The sequence below is a fragment of the Podarcis bocagei genome (assembly GCF_964188305.1).
Source record: "Podarcis bocagei genome assembly, chromosome: 4".
Taxonomy (NCBI): domain Eukaryota; kingdom Metazoa; phylum Chordata; class Lepidosauria; order Squamata; family Lacertidae; genus Podarcis; species Podarcis bocagei.
Window position 1 is genome coordinate 37,540,454 of NC_138128.1, and position 18,665 is coordinate 37,559,118.

General features: G+C 42.4%; 1 protein-coding gene across 1 annotated transcript; it reads left to right on the plus strand.

Annotated features, from left to right (window-relative positions):
• The first annotated feature begins 270 nt into the window (after window positions 1–270).
• Window positions 271–18,133, plus strand: PPP1R7 (protein phosphatase 1 regulatory subunit 7). The gene is made up of 10 exons (XM_081192704.1): window positions 271–426; window positions 3,687–3,809; window positions 9,549–9,604; window positions 10,904–10,969; window positions 12,087–12,217; window positions 12,973–13,135; window positions 14,461–14,577; window positions 15,249–15,353; window positions 16,834–16,920; window positions 17,707–18,133. The coding sequence occupies exons 1-10, from the start codon at window positions 285–287 to the stop codon at window positions 17,881–17,883; spliced, it is 1,167 nt and encodes a 388-aa protein (XP_081048830.1). The 5' UTR covers window positions 271–284; the 3' UTR covers window positions 17,884–18,133.
• The last annotated feature ends 532 nt before the right edge of the window (window positions 18,134–18,665 follow it).

Below are 18,665 nucleotides of genomic sequence, written 5' to 3' on the forward strand. Positions count from 1 at the left end.
AAATTCTTATTTTTTTGTCAGCCAGATTGCTGGCATGGAGACAGCCAGCCTTCACATCCCAATCCAGGGGCGACCATGACAGCGCGTCCCTACAGCTGACCGACAAGCACCGCGGGGGGCGTCCGCTGCCCATCCAACCCCCCTGAGATTGTTCCACCCGTATTTCCTTGGCTTGCCGCCGAGTCTCCTAAAGGAGAACTACATTTCCCAGAAGGCCGCGGGTCCAGGCGCAGGCGCAAGAACCCCCCTGGGAGCCGCTGCGGCGAAACCGGCCCTGTGATTGGATGAAGGCGGTTCCGATCGAGCTGCCAATTGGCTGTCCCGAGCGCTGTGTCCGATGCCGGAAGGGGGAGGGGGTGGAAAGCGTTATGGCGACGACGGTAGCTGAGACGGAGAGCGGGGAGGGCGTGCAAGAGATGATGGAGGGTGAGAGGCCGGGCCGTAGCGCGCGGTGTCCGAATCTGGGTTGGGGCGGGCGAGGTTGGCTTCGGCCGTTGCGGGGAGGCTGCGGTTCAGGAGCCGTTGGGCGTCGGCGTTATGCGGGAGGTGGGCGCTGTGGAGGAGGCTCACCGTGTGTTGGCGGGGAACCTACTTATGGGGCGAGAGGTGTAGGGGGGGGCATTGGGAGGAAGCATGGTGGAATTATGGTATTGGGCAGGGGAAACTGGGGGGGGGGTGCAAAGCAGAGGCGGGGGGGGACTGTAAGAACCTCCCCGAATCCATATCCAGTGCATGTTCTTTTTAATGCAGGTTGTTGGGTCTCTCTCCCCCCCCCCCCGCAAATTTATTTTTTCAAAAAACACTTGGGTGCCTGACTTCTGTTACGCTGTTAGCGTGACCTACAAAATATATCCCTCCTTATCTGTGTGACACTGCTAATATAATTTTAAATGGGTGACATCTTTTCGAAGAAGAGGTATCTGATAATCCTTCCTCCCACCAGATTAAGCGGTACCACTAAGTGGTCACTGGAATCCTTGGTGTCCGCAGTTTAAACTGACACACAGAGGGATATTTTATATTCTTTAGGACCCCATTAGTTGTTTCACATGCTGCCTCTTGCCTCCCCTTCAGTGCTTTACCTTGGAAAATAGTTCAATGAGGTGTTCTTTATGGTAGTGTAGGAATTGAAATTTTAATATGTATGAATCTCTTGTACTGTGAACAATAATGTGTGACTGCTTTTTGTAGGGACAGGAAAATTATTTAGGAGAACTCTGTTCTTGGACCTTTGAGGAGGAATTGCTGGTTTTGTTAGTATTTAGAATGATGGGTTATGAATTATGAAAAAATATTACTCTGGGGCTTTTAATCCAAAAGGCCAGTAACCATATTAAGGCATGAGGCCAGGAAAACAAAACACAATGGGTGCTCCATCAGTAGTGCAAAAGAGCACTGCTATTGACCCTCTATGTTCTGTTGAAAAACAGTAGGAATAGTCATCCTAGCATCTTAGTACTTTTCCCAGTCATTACTAATTCTATTCTGCAGAGAGCAAAAAATATTAAGAGCTGAAATTTCTTCACATGCACTGTTTCAGTAATCCTTACAGCAACTCTATATGGTAGGTGGATATTATGCCTGTATTACAAGTGCAAAATTAAGACTGTGCCATTAAGTGATGTGCCAAAAAATAGGGGGGAAAGTTTATGATGCAAGCTAATCTGACATTTGAATCAAAAACATCCTAGGACAGGCTCTAATCTAGGGGTGGCAGAGTTCACGCTTGTTGGATCTGTTGTTGTTTTTTACTGGAACCCCAAAATCTGCCGACAAGAAGCAAGTGCAAATGATGTACAGTTATAATTAAAGGGTGTTTCTGAACACATTTTGAACCTAAGGTTTTCAGTACTGTACCAGAACTGAACTGAGCTCACAGTTATTTAACACAAAAGTTCACTTCTAGTTAGCTTTCTTCATTTTAGCAGCCCAATATTTTATTTTATTTGGGGCAGAGTTCTTTTGCTGTTTCTCTTATTTAACAATTGGAACTTAGAAACCCTACCTGAATTACTGCTAATCATCCTGAGATCTACTAGTAGATACAGATATGCCTTTTGCCCATACCTGCTGTACCAGTTCCCTCCTGTAATCAAATCTACTATGATATAGATTAAGCAAAGAAATTTTAAAAATGAGCCATCTTGGTCCCTAAGCAGGTGATTTTAAAGTAAGCTTCATGTAGGCTTAATATACTTAGGTTACTTTGTCAGATTCTGTACAGCTACTGTTTTTCTTTAACATCTGTTTAGACTTTGTGATGTTGGATACATATGGATACATATGGCAAACTAGATGTGTATGCAGTGATCACACATGGCGATCTGTGTGTGGTTGGTCCTCTTTTTCTCACATACACAGTATGTGCAGGAAATTCATAACATCTGAAGCAGTCCTGAAGACTGTGGTAGTGTCTTGGAAAGATTTCCATGCCATGTGTTACATGAAGTAATTATAATCTATACCTGCAGACTGGGTGGAGAAAAATGTACAAAAATCTTGGCAGGGTGCTCTTTCCTTCTCACTGAGTTGCCATAGAACAGTCCTCGGGCATCTGGTAATAAGGTTTCTTCCAGGAAGGTTTGAGAAGAGGAATCCTTGTTTGGGCTAATGTAGTAATTTATAAAAACAAAGATCATGTAAGCTAAATACACATGATAGTTCTATGCTTCCCACTTGGATCCATAGAGAACAATTACAGTGGTGCCTCGCAAGACGAAATTAATTCGTTCCGCGTGTTTTTTCGTCTAGCGAATTTTTCGTCTTGCGAAGCACGGTGTCGGAAAAGTTTTGGAAAAGCTTCAAAAATCACCAAAAACCTCCAAAAAGGCTACCACACCGTGTTCTATGAGTTGCTCCTCGAAGTCAAGTCGCAACTCTATTAACGGTGTTAAGAAAAAGGAAACAAACTTGCAAAAAATGCAAGACGTTTTCGTCTTGCGAAGCAAGCCCATAGGGAAATTCATCTTGCGAAGCAGCTCAAAAACCGCAAAACCCTTTCGTCTAGTGAGTTTTCCGTCTTGCGAGGCATTCGCCTTGCGGGGCACCACTGTACAAGTCATGTCTTACTTTTAGCTGGACACTGCGTGAATATGCCAGTTAGCTAGTAGCTTGTGGTAGCATTGAGCATTCCAACTAGCGATGCTGTTCTTTGAATCCTGTTTTAAGGCTGTAGACATCTCTGCATAATACCTGTGGGCGAGTCCTGTTACACTCTTGTGGCAACTTAAAGACTAACCAATTTTATTGTGACATAAATTGCTTTTTGGACAAGAGTACTTTAATCACTGAAAGCTTACATGCCATAATAAAATATTAGTCTATTGCAGCAAAATCAACAAAGAATCATGGCTGTTTCTCTGGAAACAGATGAACTCAGTTGGGCATACTTGTGAGTAAGCATGCATAGGAGCAGGCTGCCCTTTCCTTATGTTGCAAATATAGAAATTCCAATAGCATGAGTGGAGAGGTTACCTGTGCCGCTCCAGATGTTGTTGGACTACAACTCCCGTCATCCCTAACCATTGGTCATGCTTGCTCGTTCTGATGGGAGTTGGAGCCCAGCAGCTGCAAGACGGTCACAGGTTCCCCACACCTGCTTTAATACCATTAGTAGTTTATATGTGTCTCATTGTTTGCTTCCTTCCAGAAATAAAACTTAATTACAGAGTGTTTCTTTTACACAGTTGACAGGAGGATTGAGTCTGAAGAGTCGGGAGACGATGAAGGGAAGAAGCAAACGGTTTGCATAGTAACAGACCTCAGTCAGCAGAGTTTGAGGGATGAACAGAATGGCGAGAATTCAACAGGTAAACTGTTATTCAAGAAAGAGAGATCATATGCTGGTATACACTTGAAGACATATCATAACCCATCACTTTAAAGCTTTAGGAGATGAGTTAAAGCAGGAGTAGCTAACATGGTACTCTCTAAATGTTGAACAAGCATTCCCATCATCCCAGACTACTGGCCATGCTGACTGGGACATATAGGAGCTTGAGTCCACTGACATCCAGAGGGCCATAGGTTAACCACCCCTTATTAAAGTGTTCTATACTTGCAGGCTTTGGGGTGCAATTTTTATACTGCACTGTATCTCTGCCTCCAGCAATGCTTTTGTATGTTTTGGACTGCATTGTTACTCATTTTCTGATAGTGTGCTGCTGCTGTTCTTTGATATACTAAAAACTTAATTCATTTTAATAGATATAAATTAAGATGTTCTGGGCTGTTGTAGAATATAGCTGTTCAGTTCCTATGAGCAAGATTTTTTATTTTTGTTTCTGTCTTTGTCATTCCATATAGCATCCACATTGGCCTCTTTGTAATGAGAAGTGGCTGGTTAGTTCCTTGCCTAGCAGAGTATACATGGTTCAAAAGAGCTGAACACAAGAGGATTCACAATTGTTGAAAGTGAAGTTTGAGCTTATGACCTCTAATGGGTCTGCTCAGTAATTTCCCCCCCTCAAAGTCTTACAGGAATACATGTTTGAGCATGCCATCTTTTAGAGGCAAACAGTGGTGTTGGGGCATGCCTGTGACCAATGAACAGCAATTAAGTCTCCTCTGATTTTTTAATTTTCAGTTTTTTATGTGATTTAAAATTAAATTGAAATTGAAACACAAAACAAAAGATGTTTATGGTTAATACTTTAAGCTCAGTACCTTTTCTTGTATTTAGGCTACTGTAACGTTTTTGTTGTGAAATCTAATATTGGCCATCAATCAATTTTGCTGAAATTCTTACTTTGCAGAAAAATTGTTTGTATTTGGCTTGATTTGAGAGCTCCTACTTTAATGCTGGGTTAGAGTTCAAACTGTTGGAGAAACTGTCTTGGCTGTTTCACTCATCCAAGCTGTGCTTGTTCTAACCCAACCTCTTCCTTCTGATTCAGTGTAGTACCCATAATATGTTTTAGAACTTTCTGCTGGCATTCTGTTTTGACTTGGAAATCCAAGAATAAGCTACCCAAGTGTAATAATATGCTCCTTTTTCAGTGAAGTTTAATTTGGGGCTTTTCCAGGCAAAGTCAGACTGGAGCATTTATTAAAAGTCCTCTGTCATCCAAGGCAGAGATGGACAGCTTCCCTGCTTGCTTCAACTTGCTACATTTGGATAACTTGCAGAGTCATATAAGAACAAACGAGACTAGAACATGCTGGAAATTAAACCTACTGTGGTCTGTCTGAATCCAAAGCATAAGCATGGGTAAAAATATCTATTTGTTGCATATACCTTTTCTCAATCTGCTACTGAATGGAAAACAGAATGTTTCGTCCTCATCCCATGCAAGTTTATAAAATGTCATACACCCTTCTTGCCAACCCTAATAGCATTTTTCTTTATATAAAAAATCCTTCCTGTAGCACCTTAAAGACCAACTAAGTTAGTTCTTGGTATAAGCTTTCGTGTGCATGCACACTTTTTCAGATACCGTATCTGAAGAAGTGTGCATGCACACGAAAGCTTATACCAAGAACTAACTTAGTTGGTCTTTAAGGTGCTACAGGAAGGATTTTTTTTTATTTTGACTATGGCAGGCCAACACGGCTACCTATCTGTAACTGGAAGCATTTTTCTTTGTTATAGCACACACATATCCACAAAGAAAATGTGGATATTTTTGTATGAATGCACACCTTTCAATATAGAGGCATATTCCTGCAGTGGCCTCAAGTCATACCAAATTATAGTTACCCACCTTGAAGGGGTTATAAAGCTGGATTGTGTTAGGTAATACTACATAAGGAGCCCATGTATGCTAAAGAGATATCCAACATTTGGGGTGGAATTAAACATCACACTATTACAAATGTTCTGTCCATAAGAATATCAGCTTACCAGATGGAACATTCCCCGTTCACTGTTCTGGGGTTTCCCCAGCACCCTCAAGAGCCAATTTTGGGGTGGGGGGAGCCCCAATGTGTGATCCCTTAGTTCAGTGATAGCCAAAGTTGGCCCTCCAGCTGTTTTGGGACTACAATTCTCATCATCCCTGACCACTGGTTCTGTTAGCTAGGGCTGATGGGAGTTGTAGTTCCAAAACAGCTGGAGGGCCAACTTTGGCGATCACTGCCTTAGTTGAATCCTGCCCATTGTTTCCAAACTATTTCATAAGAAACATCTGTTGTTCCTGGGATCTATTTCAGATGGCATATGTTATATGGAGTTGTGAAACAGGAGAGCGAGAGTTTTTTAGAGTATCATGCTAATAATATGGCAGATGCACCAATTAATATCTGAGGTGGAATGATTATGTTTAGCTGGTGATAATGTGAGGTTTAGCTGTTGATAACATTGCAGTGTTTAGCTGGTGAGTTATCACGATGTTGAAAACCAGATTTTGCCTAGCTCTTACACAAGTTGTGATTTGTGATATATTGCCACCTCAAATATTATAATTATCACTATGTGAACTTCATACCAGTTTTGGACAATATTTTGCCCAGTCCTATCATGCATTTTGAAAATTCTGTGAACAATCTGGGCATAATGGCAGCATTTTTTCTGGCTGTGAGTCTGGCAGGAACTTCCTGAGCAAACTGCTTTGCCACAATGGGTGCAACTGGGAGTAACTGAGATGATTGGAACAAGCTCTAGCATTGTGTTCCTAATGCTGAGATAGCCTACTGTTACACAAATGACTAGTTTTGTATTAATTGCCAAGACCACTGTTGGGTTTTTTCTAATCCTGGCCTGGGGCGGGTTCATAATCTGGCATGCAAGTTTGGCACAGCAGCCTGCTTCTTTCAGCCCAGTTTGTTTTGGGCTGAGGACTTGCAGCCTGTATTTTATCTCCTGCACATGTGCAGTTTTGGCATTCTGACAATTTTGGGCTCCTTTATTCTACTTTGCCTACGTCCCTGTGGTGCACTCAGAGGGAATTTGCTTTCAGCCTCAACCACATGGTGGCAAAAATGTCAGCTGACTTCCCAACAGATTGTGACAACCACTTTGATCATGAATATATGCTAAATTAATAATAAGCGAGGTGGGCAGGTGGTTGCTTTGTATGTGTTTCAGTATTAACTGAATGATGACATTTTCACAGCAAAGTGTCTCTTCTGCTGGCTTGTAGACTAGTGTTGGAGCTGCACGCTGCTCATCCCTAAAATGCAAGAATTATTGCTTTACTGGATTTCAGAACACTGGTGGCTAAGGCAACTCTTATTTAATCAGATTGCTATCTGTATTTGTCAGCACAAGCATTTCTACTTGACGGTGGGAACATGCCCCTCTCCTTCCCCTACACACTGCTTTTGGGGTTCTCCCAACCTTACACCCACACACACCCCGGAGCCATTTTTTGGAGGGAGTGGGTAAGCAGGATTTGTCATGCTGGCTCCTGCTAGCACAACTATTTAGCTAAATCCAGTTCATATCAGCCATCCAGTGCTTATCAGGTGGTGGGAATGTGTGTGGAATTCGGGGGCATAAAAGTCGACTGTAGCGGAGTAAATAGGCAAGAGCATCCAGTTGTTTTCCCCACACCTTTCTTTCCTTTGGCCCTTCTTGCTTGCTGTAGCTGATGATTTGTGAGCGGAAGCTTGCAGAAAAGGATTTGGAGGAGAGAGGGTGGCTTTGCACGTAAGAGAGCAGGTGTGGGGCACCTTTGGCCGAACTACAACTCCCTTCAGCCCCAATGGGGCCAATGGGATGGTGGAAGTTGCAGTTCAGCAAAATCTGGGGAGCTAAAGATTCCCCTTGCCTGAGACAGAGCAAGGGGGCTCAAGAGGGGAGGGGAACGAACAGTTGGGTGGGTGTCAGCAAATCCTGTGTGCTGGAATAAATGGCTTCTGTAGCCTTCCTGGGTCATTATTTGTTCACAAGTTTGTCATTGTCTGAGGGGGAGATTGCCATGAGCCTGTTAGTCCCGTCCCTTCCATTGCATCCCTGCTTGCTTCTCCTGCCACATGTTGGGAAAGCAACATCTATAGTAGGAAGCTCCCTTTACTTGTGCAGGTCCTGTGCACAACTAAGAACCTTGACATTTCAGGGTTGTAAATAATAATAATAATAATAATAATAATAATAATAATAATAATAATAATATCTTTATTGTCATTGCCCCCTCTCGGGGACAACAAAATTACTTGAAAGGTGGTGAAACTGAGGGTGTGACAGAGGAAATTGGAGCCCCTGGACTCTTCTCCCAAAGCAAAAACAGGCCGCAAAACCAATAAAAGCACTGCTGACAAACGTTTTGAAATAAAGAGAAAGAAACTTCAGTTGCTTGGCTGCTACATTATGGAAACGTCCTTCATTGGGAACATGTTTTATATAATAATTTCCACTAAGTACTTGAATCACAGTACCTGCTTCTATTTACTATAGTGGCTGGTGAACTTGATGGAAATTGCTATACACCTGGAGTTCCTTTTTTTCCTGCTTGTTCCTGCTCATTGTGTTGAGGCTTGAACGCCTGAAGAGGGCTTATGTTGCTGAACATTACGTGAAGGAGAGAATCCACCCACCTGCCAAATGGAAAGCTTGCATGAATTATTCAGCACAAATCTCTGAAGTCCGCCTCCACTCCATGCATACAGAGTGAGAATTGCATTTAGGAACGAGGTTGGGTTTTGAAGGGGGGGAAATCAAAGCAGCAAAATAGTTTCTTCAAACAGCTGGTAATACCAGGTTCCCAGTGTACTCTAATGAAAAAAGTGAGACCTAATAATACAGCTTGCAGATATATCTGGCTGACTTTAATCATGAAGAATGTGGCTGTAGTTCTTCAGGTGGCTAGACCAAGAAATTGGTGTTCCGCCATCAGATAATCTTTGTGATTTTTATTTCTTCCATTCCAAGAGCTGTGCCATGTTACCCAAAGGGAGCAGGCTGCAAATATGGCCGATAACTAATCTAACATTTCTGGTAACAGTTATACAGTTTGTACAATTAGCCACTTTGCCGGCTATGACTTTCCTCCTCTAGCCACTGAAGCACAACTTCTGTTAATGCAATGTTGTAAATGTACTTTTTTTTTTTTTTGAAGGGTTCATCAGTATTGCTTCCTTCAGTGTACAGTGGTGCCTCGCAAGACGAAATTAATTTGTTCCACGAGTTTTTTCGTCTAGCAAATTTTTCGTCTTGCGAAGCACGGTGTCAGAAAAGTTTTGGAAAAGCTTCAAAAATCACCAAAAGCCTCAAAAAAGGCTACCACACCGCGTTCTATGAGTTGCTCCTCGAAGTCAAGTCGCAACTGTATTAACGGTGTTAAGAAAAAGGAAACAAACTTGCAAAAAACGCAAGACGTTTTCGTCTTGCGAAGCAAGCCCATAGGGAAATTCGTCTTGCGAAGCAGCTCAAAAACCGCAAAACCCTTTCGTCTAGCGAGTTTTTTGTCTTGCAAGGCACCACTGTATATCACACTTCTTGCTGGCAACATGACCACCAGGTTAGGAGGCCTAATCCACTCTGAATACGTTAGGTGTTCCCTCTCTCTTTTGAAGGCATCCTTTCTCCTATGGGAGAGCTGACATTGCAAGCTTGAGTTCAGTTGATGAGCAGCATGGGCTTTAAGCAGAGTGCATTTGTTCTATTGCAGCTGAAGCCGAGACGCCGGTGGATATGGAGACGATTAGCCTGGATCCGGAAGCAGAGGTAATGTAGATTTAATTTACATTGTAGCAATACATGGGAAGGGCCGACAGAGGAAGTGATCAAGAATTTCTTTCCAAGAGTTAACAGATTTCCCCCTTTAAAATGTATATATTGTTTCTGTGCTGAGATCTAGGGCAGTGGTGGGCAGGTACTTGGTATGAGAAGAGCTGGATCACAACAGCAGAGAAATTGGGGAAGAGAGCTTCAAAGGCAACAAGATACTTTGCTGATGGAAAGTTGATACAAAAAGGGATAGAGGCATCGGCCGTTCTCCTTTTTGTCTTTGAAGATCTGCACTGTCAAGCTGTTTTCAGATCTGTTGGTATGGTGGAAAACTTTTGATTAGACAGCATGTCAAAGGGCTCCACTTTCCCTATAGAAGACTATAAAAAGGAATTAGTTGCCTGCTCTGTGTGTCTCATTCCCCAAAATGCAAAAGCAAGTGGCACACACGGTGTATTTATAAGCATATAGTTGCAAAGCATGTAACTGACACTTTCCCCACAGGATTTTCATTACAGTGGAACCTTGGTTCTTGAACACCTTGGTTGTCGTACGTTTCGGTTCTCGAACGCCAAAAACCTGGAAGTAAATGCTTCCGTTTTCAAACGTTTTTCAGACCCCAAATGTGCGGTGTGGCTTCCGCTGTTTGCAAGAAGCTCTTGCAACCAATGGGAAGTCGCACCTCGGTTTTCGAACGTTTCAGAAGCCGAATGGGCTTCTGGAATGGATTTTGTTTGAGAACCGAGGAACCACTGTACTATGGTAGTAATGTAAACAGAAGGAAGAATTGGGTGGCTTTGTGTGTTGACAGATGTACATTTGTTTACATATTTACATAAATTTACATGTGCTTTTTAAAAACGGGATGGGGCAGCCAAATTGCTTGGCTGATGCATGGGGAGCATTGACATCACTGTGTACATATGACTTTTCATGGCAAAGTTGAGGAGCTGGGCTTGTCCCACAGAAGAAAAATAGGGCCAAATCCTTGTGTTTCTGATTGCTGAAAAAAATGTAATATATTCAGCACAGAGCCCCTTCTTTTAGGAAAGAGATGTGAGTCCTTCACAGCAATTGTGCTGATTTGTTTCTCTCTAAGCAGAAGGCCCTTGGGCTTTGAGGGTTCCCATCTAGTTAACAAAAGCCAGCTTTTCTGCACACTGTGATGGTATCACCCACCCTTGCAACCCACATGCTATAGGCCTACAATCTACCTTCATGCTACTTTAGAAGTAATATTGAAATAAACCTTTGGGTGAATACTAAGACGGCTTGTGGCTTTTTATTACATTTCAGGATGTTGATCTGAATCATTTCCGAATTGGCAAGATTGAAGGGTTTGAGGTGCTCAAGAAAGTGAAGGTGAGACTCTTAAGGAGCCCTCTCTAGATGAGCTGATATGGCTCTGCCATGGTTGTGTAACTGAGAGCATGCAGGGCAGCCAAAGTACTTTGCTATATTTCTCTTGCTAGAGGGATGCAGCATAATGGAATAAAGGCTGCATTTGAGAAGAGGGAAGCAGAGGGCACCCAGAAGTACACTAGTAGCATTCCACTGTGGGTCAAATTACATATGAAGAAGAAGAAGAGTTTGGATTTGATATCCCGCTTTATCACTACCTGAAGGAGTCTCAAAGCGGCTAACATTCTCCTTTCCCTTCCTCCCCCACAACAAACACTCTGTGAGGTGAGTGGGGCTGAGAGACTTCAGAGAAGTGTGACTAGCCCAAGGTCACCCAGCAGCTCCATGTGGAGGAGGACCATGGCTGGATCTCCCAAACTCTTTAAAAAGCAAATTTGAAATCAGCCACCGAGTGAATTAACTCAAGGGAGCAGTGCTTGGGTGCAGGAATGTTCAACCCTTCACCATACCCTAAGCATTTACTCCAATTCAAATTCTCATGCACACACAGAGCTACTAATAGTTTCACCATGAGAAAAGGTAGACACAATACAGATACTTGTAATATTTCCCAAGTGGGGCTAATATCCACTTCAAGGGCAATTTTAAGCTGGAAAGTGGCATGAGTGCAAGCCTCATTGACCTGAACACAGTTGTTTTTAGGCTTTATAAAGGACATTGGAAGATCCAGTAATTTGTACCACTTAGTTTGATTCACTATCTCCTTAGCTGGGCTTTGCAGTGGTGTGCTATAGATCAAATTTCATTTTCTCCTGGCCCAAAGACTGCCAGGATTGGCAACAACGTGTCCCCGCCCCGCCCCCCCCCCCCCAGTGAAAATGCACAGTAACTCGTTTTGGCCACAGCAGGAATCTTCATCTGGTGGGAAATAGGTGGAGATATTAAGAATTGGTGGAGGAGCAGGAGAAGAACAAATAATTTGAGTGAGGGCAGCATCCACCTGCAGAGAACTTATTTTCAAAGCTGTTTCATACACCGTATTAAGTGCATCTGTTGGGAGTGAGACTTGTGCGTTATTGTTTTTACATCCTTTGTTTATCTTCTCTCTACGCATCAGACTCTTTGTCTCCGTCAGAATTTGATTAAGTGCATTGAGAATCTGGAACAGTTGCAAAGTCTCAGAGAACTGGATCTCTATGACAATCAGATTCGAAAGATTGAGAACTTGGAGGCCCTGACAGAACTTGAGTGAGTACCTGGACTATATAGGGCTTTAAAGGCTTTAAAGGTAATTGCCAGCACTTTGAATTTTATTGGAAATGGACTGGAATCCAGGAAAGGTATTTCAATACTAGTGAGAGATGATGTTCCCATGTTAGTCTCCCTCTTTCAGAATGGCTATCCTCATTGTAACATGCTTCTTTTTTTCCTGGATCATAGATCTTATTGTAACTTGCATGGTTATGTAAGACAATGACTTCATGCAGGCACCATTCCATTGTTAATTCAGACATTGTGCCTAACTATACTTAGTACAAAACATGGTTTTTGGTTGAGTGGCCAAATTTGTTGTTCATATAAAGAGAGACTACAAGCTATCGTCCCACCTGCAGAAGCTTCTTTCAGCCAGTATATACAAAGCTCTTTGATTTCCTCAATCCGTTGCCGGACTGCAATCCCCATCATGCCATTCTGCTGGAGGAGGTGATGGTCATTAGAGTCCAACAACATATGGAGGGCCACAGATTCCCTCCACACACACCCTTGGTGTAAAGAGAGAAGTTACAGATTTAGACTGGGGTAATCCAAGTTCAAACCTCCAGTGAGCCATGAAGCTTGGGCCAGTCCCATACTCTCTCATCATACCCCACTTCTGAGTCATTGTGAAGGTAAAATAGGAACCAGCTACATATATAGCATTATGAGCTCTTTGGAGCAAGATTGGGATGGTATGCCTTAGAAGATATCGCATTTTAAAGCATTTTCCTTTGTTTCCTGTTTAGGGTCCTGGATATTTCGTTTAACATTCTACGGCACATCGAGGGGCTGGACCAGCTCACTCAGTTAAAGAAACTCTTTCTTGTGAACAATAAAATCAGCGAAATTGAGAACCTAAGCAACTTACAGCAATTACAGATGTTAGAGCTGGGATCTAATCGAATCAGGGTAGGTATTTGATGGTGGTCTGTAAGGATCCGTCATTGGTATAACTGAGAAATCAGCCATATCAGACAGGAGTGGGGAGAGGTAAAAACTTTCAGGTTGCAAATGTGCTGCTGCTGACTACAACAGTGACTTCCAGAGGGAGACTTAAGAAGCATGGAAGAAGTGTCCATTTGGCCTCCAAATGCTTTCCTCGGCTACCTCCCTGTTGTCTATTAAAAAATGTGTTGCTCCCCCTTCTGAGAATAACTCAAGAAAAACATTTTAAAATGCAAGAGGGAAACTCATCACAGTGTTGATTGTGGCTGGCACATGGTTCTTTCAAGCAGCACACCGAAGGACAACTTCAGGTTGTTACATAAGGGAACCCAGACTTTGAAAAGTACTGGAGGAACAAAGGCTTGTAACTGTATACTACTGACAGCATAGATTGGAAGGTGGAAGAAAGCCAAACTGTAGACTTGGCAAGATCAGATAGTACATTAAGAAACTGTGATTTTAGGAAACAAGCCCCCCCCCAAAAAAAAAAAAAAGATAATGAAAGTAGGGTAAACATCTGATAAGCAACAAGAAGTTGAGTGGAACTAGTTATGTGAAAGCTGCAACTCAAGCTAGAAGATGAAATGAAATTTTGAGACACAAATAAGCAGAATATTCTCTGTTCCAGTACATAATAATCAAACATCAGTGAAATAATATGACTAATAACTATTTATATTGGGTAGTCGGCATGCTGTCTTCCAGTCCCTTCATGTAATCGCTTGTTTTGAAAAATACTTTTAAACATAAGATAATTTTTCTTTCTTTTATTGATAATGCTGACCCTGTCTCCACCCCTGAATATTCTGCCAGGTGGAATTATCTCATTGTTCCAGCTTCACATGGATTCCCCAGGTGCTTAATAATTAAGAAGGTACATCCTGCTAATGGGATTCTGTAGGCCACTTGTTCTGAGTGAGCCACCCTAAAGATTCTGCCTTCTTAAGGAATTTCTTCTTAGAGCTTCTTTGGGAGTCCAAATGACAAAGAACTCAAACTTGAAACTGAAAGTTGCTATTCTGCAGCATTTCCCCACAGCTTAACTATGGATACTGTGTTAATTCAGCTTGCTTGACCAGTGCAAAGTTGAAGTCATCAGTCATACAGCATGAGACTTCTGATCTGAATCATCTCATGAGCCACCTTCAGTATACAAGTTTGTGATAAAGGAGTGGGTGGGGTGATATTGGGTAATTGACTGTGCTACCGTCTTACTAAGTAGTGAATGTGTTCAAGAGGTTTGCTTGCTAGAATCAAGGATTGTAATGTTTACTGTGGTCAATTTGCAGGCAATTCGGAATATTGATACGTTGACTAATCTGGACAGTCTGTTTCTGGGAAAGAACAAAATCACCAAGCTTCAGAACCTGGATGCATTGACAAACTTAACAGTGCTTAGTATACAGGTATCAGCCCTGGACTTCCCATTCCATTTATTTATTCATTTATCATGTCTGCTTTCCCCCCCTCCATCATATGAACTTTGCAGCAGTTTAGACCTTTCAAAACTAGAATGACAAAAAGACCAGTAACCTCTATGAATGAAGGGAGGCAATTATAGTTATAGTTCAGATTGTGGAAGGAAGGAACTGTCAACCAGTTCTCTCAGCTTATCATTTTCCAGTCTTAAAATGAGTTCTCTACATTTCTTCAGCAATTTGCAATTGAAAAAAATGAAAATTCTTCAGCATCTTAGTGTGAATTTATTCTAATAAACACATTTGTGTATACAGTTTTGATTAATGTACAGATTTTTACAAGCAATTTCTCCTAATGCATTTTTGGTATGATATTGTCACTAATATTTGCATTTTTATGCATGCTTTCCTCTTAATATATGATTTTTAATACATTGTTTGTTCGAACTGCATCAGAAATTCTGCAAAGGGTTACTGAAAACATAAAGTAATGTGCATGGGTCAAGGTGTACATGTGATATTGTGCAGCTGCACAATGACTCCGAGATGTGTATAAAATGTGCCGTGCAAATACAGTGAGTTCAGTAGAGAGATGTGTAAATTTTTTACCTGAAAAATCTGGTTCTGTCATGTTAATCCATTTTTTATCACCACCCTAGAGCAATCGGTTGACCAAGATTGAAGGGCTGCAGAATTTGGGGAACTTGAGGGAGCTGTACCTTAGCCATAATGGCATAGAAGTCATTGAAGGACTGGAAAACAATGTGAGTTGCCTATTTATTGCTATTTATTTGGCGCCATCCTTGTACAGTGGTACCTCAGGTTGCATACGCTTCAGGTTACATATGCTTCAGGTTACAGACTCCGCTAACCCAGAAATATTACTTTGGGTTAAGAACTTTGCTTCAGGATGAGAACAGAAATTGTGCAGTGGCGGCAGCAGGAGGCCCCATTAGCTAAAGTGGTGCTTCCGGTTAAGAACAGTTTTGGGTTAAGAACAGACCTCCGGAACGAATTAAGTACTTAACCCGAGGTACCACTGTACATGCCATTTTACAAAGAATGGGCAGTCAGGTTTCTACCCCAAGAGGCTTATAAGCAAGACACAGATTCAAGGGAGGCAACAGAGGAAGGGGACAGAAATGGGGGAATATGGAAAGAACACACATTTATTTTAGTTAATGTATAGGCTTAATTTCAGTAGAGCATTGGGACTAGGTGGTTGTTCTAATGACTTCATGGAACGGGTGAGTTTTGAGGAAGGAAGGAGTTGCATCATAGAGACATCCTGGAATGGCAGCTGAAGGATACGGGACAGCAGTGAGGAGAGCACAGAGTTGTATGTGTGTGTGTTTGTGTAAGCAGAGTCTTTTGAGGGAGCAGGAGACCTTTGGATTACTGAAGGTGACTGGAGATAGAAGACTATAAGCCACAGGCAGGGATATGTCTGGATATAAGTGTGTGGAGATAAAGTGAGGAAGGCCATGGAGGGGTTTGAAGTTAAGGAAAAGAAGTTTGTGTGGTGAAGAGGAAGCTAGTGTGAGGATTTAGGAAAGGGTGTTAATGTGGTCAGTTACAAGAGAGGTAAATAATTTTGGCAACAGTACTGGGTAGAAGTAGGGAAACCAATGTGAGGAAGCAGAAGACCAGCAAGGATGATGCGCAATGTGAACGTGAGTTTCTGCCAAAGGGGAACAAACAAAAGGTTGTATTTTTTGTACTGTGGGAAAAGGAGAAGCATAGAGTATTTAGCCACGCTTGGTTATATAAAGCAATATTGAGGGAATTCCAGCACACTAGTAGTATTTTGGGAAGTGGGTTGTGCTTTTCTCTTGAGGCGTTATATTTATAAAAAAAAAATGAGTTTATGTCCAAAATTGGCCTGCTAGTTCTGGCCAGTTCAGTAAATTTTTCCAATCCTGATGTTTAGATTCTAAAGGTCAAGTAGGGTTATACCTTAGTAATAATAATAATAATAATAATAATAATAATAATTTATTATTTATACCCCGCCCATCTGGCTGGGCCTCCCCAGCCACTCTGGGCGGCTTCCATAAAAACCAAAAATACAGTAAAAATACCTTAGGGAGAGCAGTTGACTCTGCAGTATGTATGGTTGATGAACTTTGGCTGTTTTGCTACATGGCATGTCCCTTTATGCCTATTGTTTCGTCCAAGGATGCACAATTTGCAAGAAGACAAGAATGAAAATAGAGACTAAAGTTTTCTTTATGCTTGTTTCAGAATAAATTGACAATGCTGGACATTGCAGCCAACAGGATCAAAAAGATTGAAAATATTACCCATTTAACAGAGCTCCAAGAATTTTGGGTAAGTCTATGAGAGGGAGACCAAGAAATGCTTACGGACCAGCAGCTTCGCCACGATGGCTATGTTTGGCCTCCACTGTCAGAGGCAGTGTTTGTCTGGGAATCATAGGTGGGCAGAGTACTGTTGTGCCCATGTCCTGCTTGCAAGCTTCCCATAGGTATCTGGTTGGTTACTCTCTAAACAGGAAGAGCTGGGCTAGGTGGGACATTGGCCTGAATCAGAAGGCTGTTCTTAAGTTTTTAGAATGGTGGCTTAAGACCCTGATAACCTGATCTAGTACTCAGTCGCTGATGGTGTGAGAGAGTTTCCAACTCTCTAAAGTTCTGCAGTGACAGAACTTTAATTCCAGGCTGTCCTGCCAAGCGGTCAGAAATTGGGGATCCAGAAAGGCACCTTTAATACAGCGCTCAAACAAAATTATTGTACTGTATTTTGGGGAGAGCGGATGTCATTCCCATACACTGAATTTGCATGTGTGTGAGAGCCACAGCATGGGAAGCACTGGGCTCGAATAATTAAGTCTACCACGTGCTTCTCAATCCAGTCAAAAGGAGGAACAAGCATGCATCTTCCTGTCCCCACCCTTGCCACTTGTTGGGCCTTAGGACTGCTCCTTAGCTTATACCAGTCATGTGGGAGCTGCAGCAGCAAGGATTCCTTTTGTGCCATTTGACTTAATAGGAAAAGACCTGGCCCATCTAGGGCCACAACCCTGAGATTAAGAGTCTATTCTTTACCGACTCTCAAAAATTGCTGGCACTTTTCTTTTGTGTGTGTTTTACCCAGATGAACGATAACCTCATTGAGAGCTGGAGCGACTTGGATGAGCTGAAAGGAGCCAAGAACTTGGAAACAGTCTACCTGGAGCGAAACCCACTGCAAAAAGATCCCCAGTACCGACGCAAAATCATGCTGGCCCTTCCATCTGTCCGGCAGATTGATGCCACCTTTGTCCGGTTCTGAACCCTCTCCAGTCCCTTACCTCCTTCCTTCCTTCCTTCCTTCCTTCCTTCCTTCCTCCCTCCCTCCCTCTCAGAGTGTCACAGATGGGATTTTCATCCACACTGCATCCTCTGTCTTCAACCCTCTGACACTTAAAGAGCAAACGGCTAACCAAGAGCACTGATAACAGACCTTGCGTATAATGCACACACTTGTTGTTTTTTGATTATTATAATTATTATAATTATTATTAAATCTTAAATGTGTGAGATTTCCTGGTTGTGACAGTGTCTGTTCCTACTGGGCAGTCTAGTAGCATGTTCAGAGATGTACTCTGAAACCTGAGCATTTTCTGTCTGTAAAGTGTTGGGCGCTTCTGTTCTTGCAAAATTGCATGGTGACCCATTGGTCCCCTAAGTTCTTTCCCTGTCACTGACACCTAGTAGTAATAGCCCCTGAAACAACTGTTCAGAGCTGAATAGCATCAGCATTGTTTTACATATTGAAATAAGCCCAGGAAATGGGGACAGGGAAAGGATGCTCACACTGCGGAATGCAATCTGTAATTCTGTTCCCTTTCCTAAACTGAGGAGGCAGGACCATCTTGGATAGCCTGTCTAATGAGCATAGTAGCAAGTAGTTGCAAGCCAGCCTCTATTGTGTAGTTTAGCAGCTTCTTCCAGTCTACACTTTGATCTGCATTCCATAATGTAACAGCTGGGTGTTGTACCTGTCAATATTTGCACTGGAAATGATAGGTCACATCCTGGTTCTTCTCATTGTGCAAGCATGCCTGTATTCCA

Bases quoted from the DNA above. Each gene is read 5' to 3' on its own strand.
- PPP1R7 (XM_081192704.1), top strand. From the start codon at position 285: ATGAAGGCGGTTCCGATCGAGCTGCCAATTGGCTGTCCCGAGCGCTGT. The intron at 10,970-12,086 runs GTGAGACTCTTA...TCTACGCATCAG, and splicing joins AGGTGCTCAAGAAAGTGAAG to ACTCTTTGTCTCCGTCAGAA. The intron at 16,921-17,706 runs GTAAGTCTATGA...TGTTTTACCCAG, and splicing joins CAGAGCTCCAAGAATTTTGG to ATGAACGATAACCTCATTGA.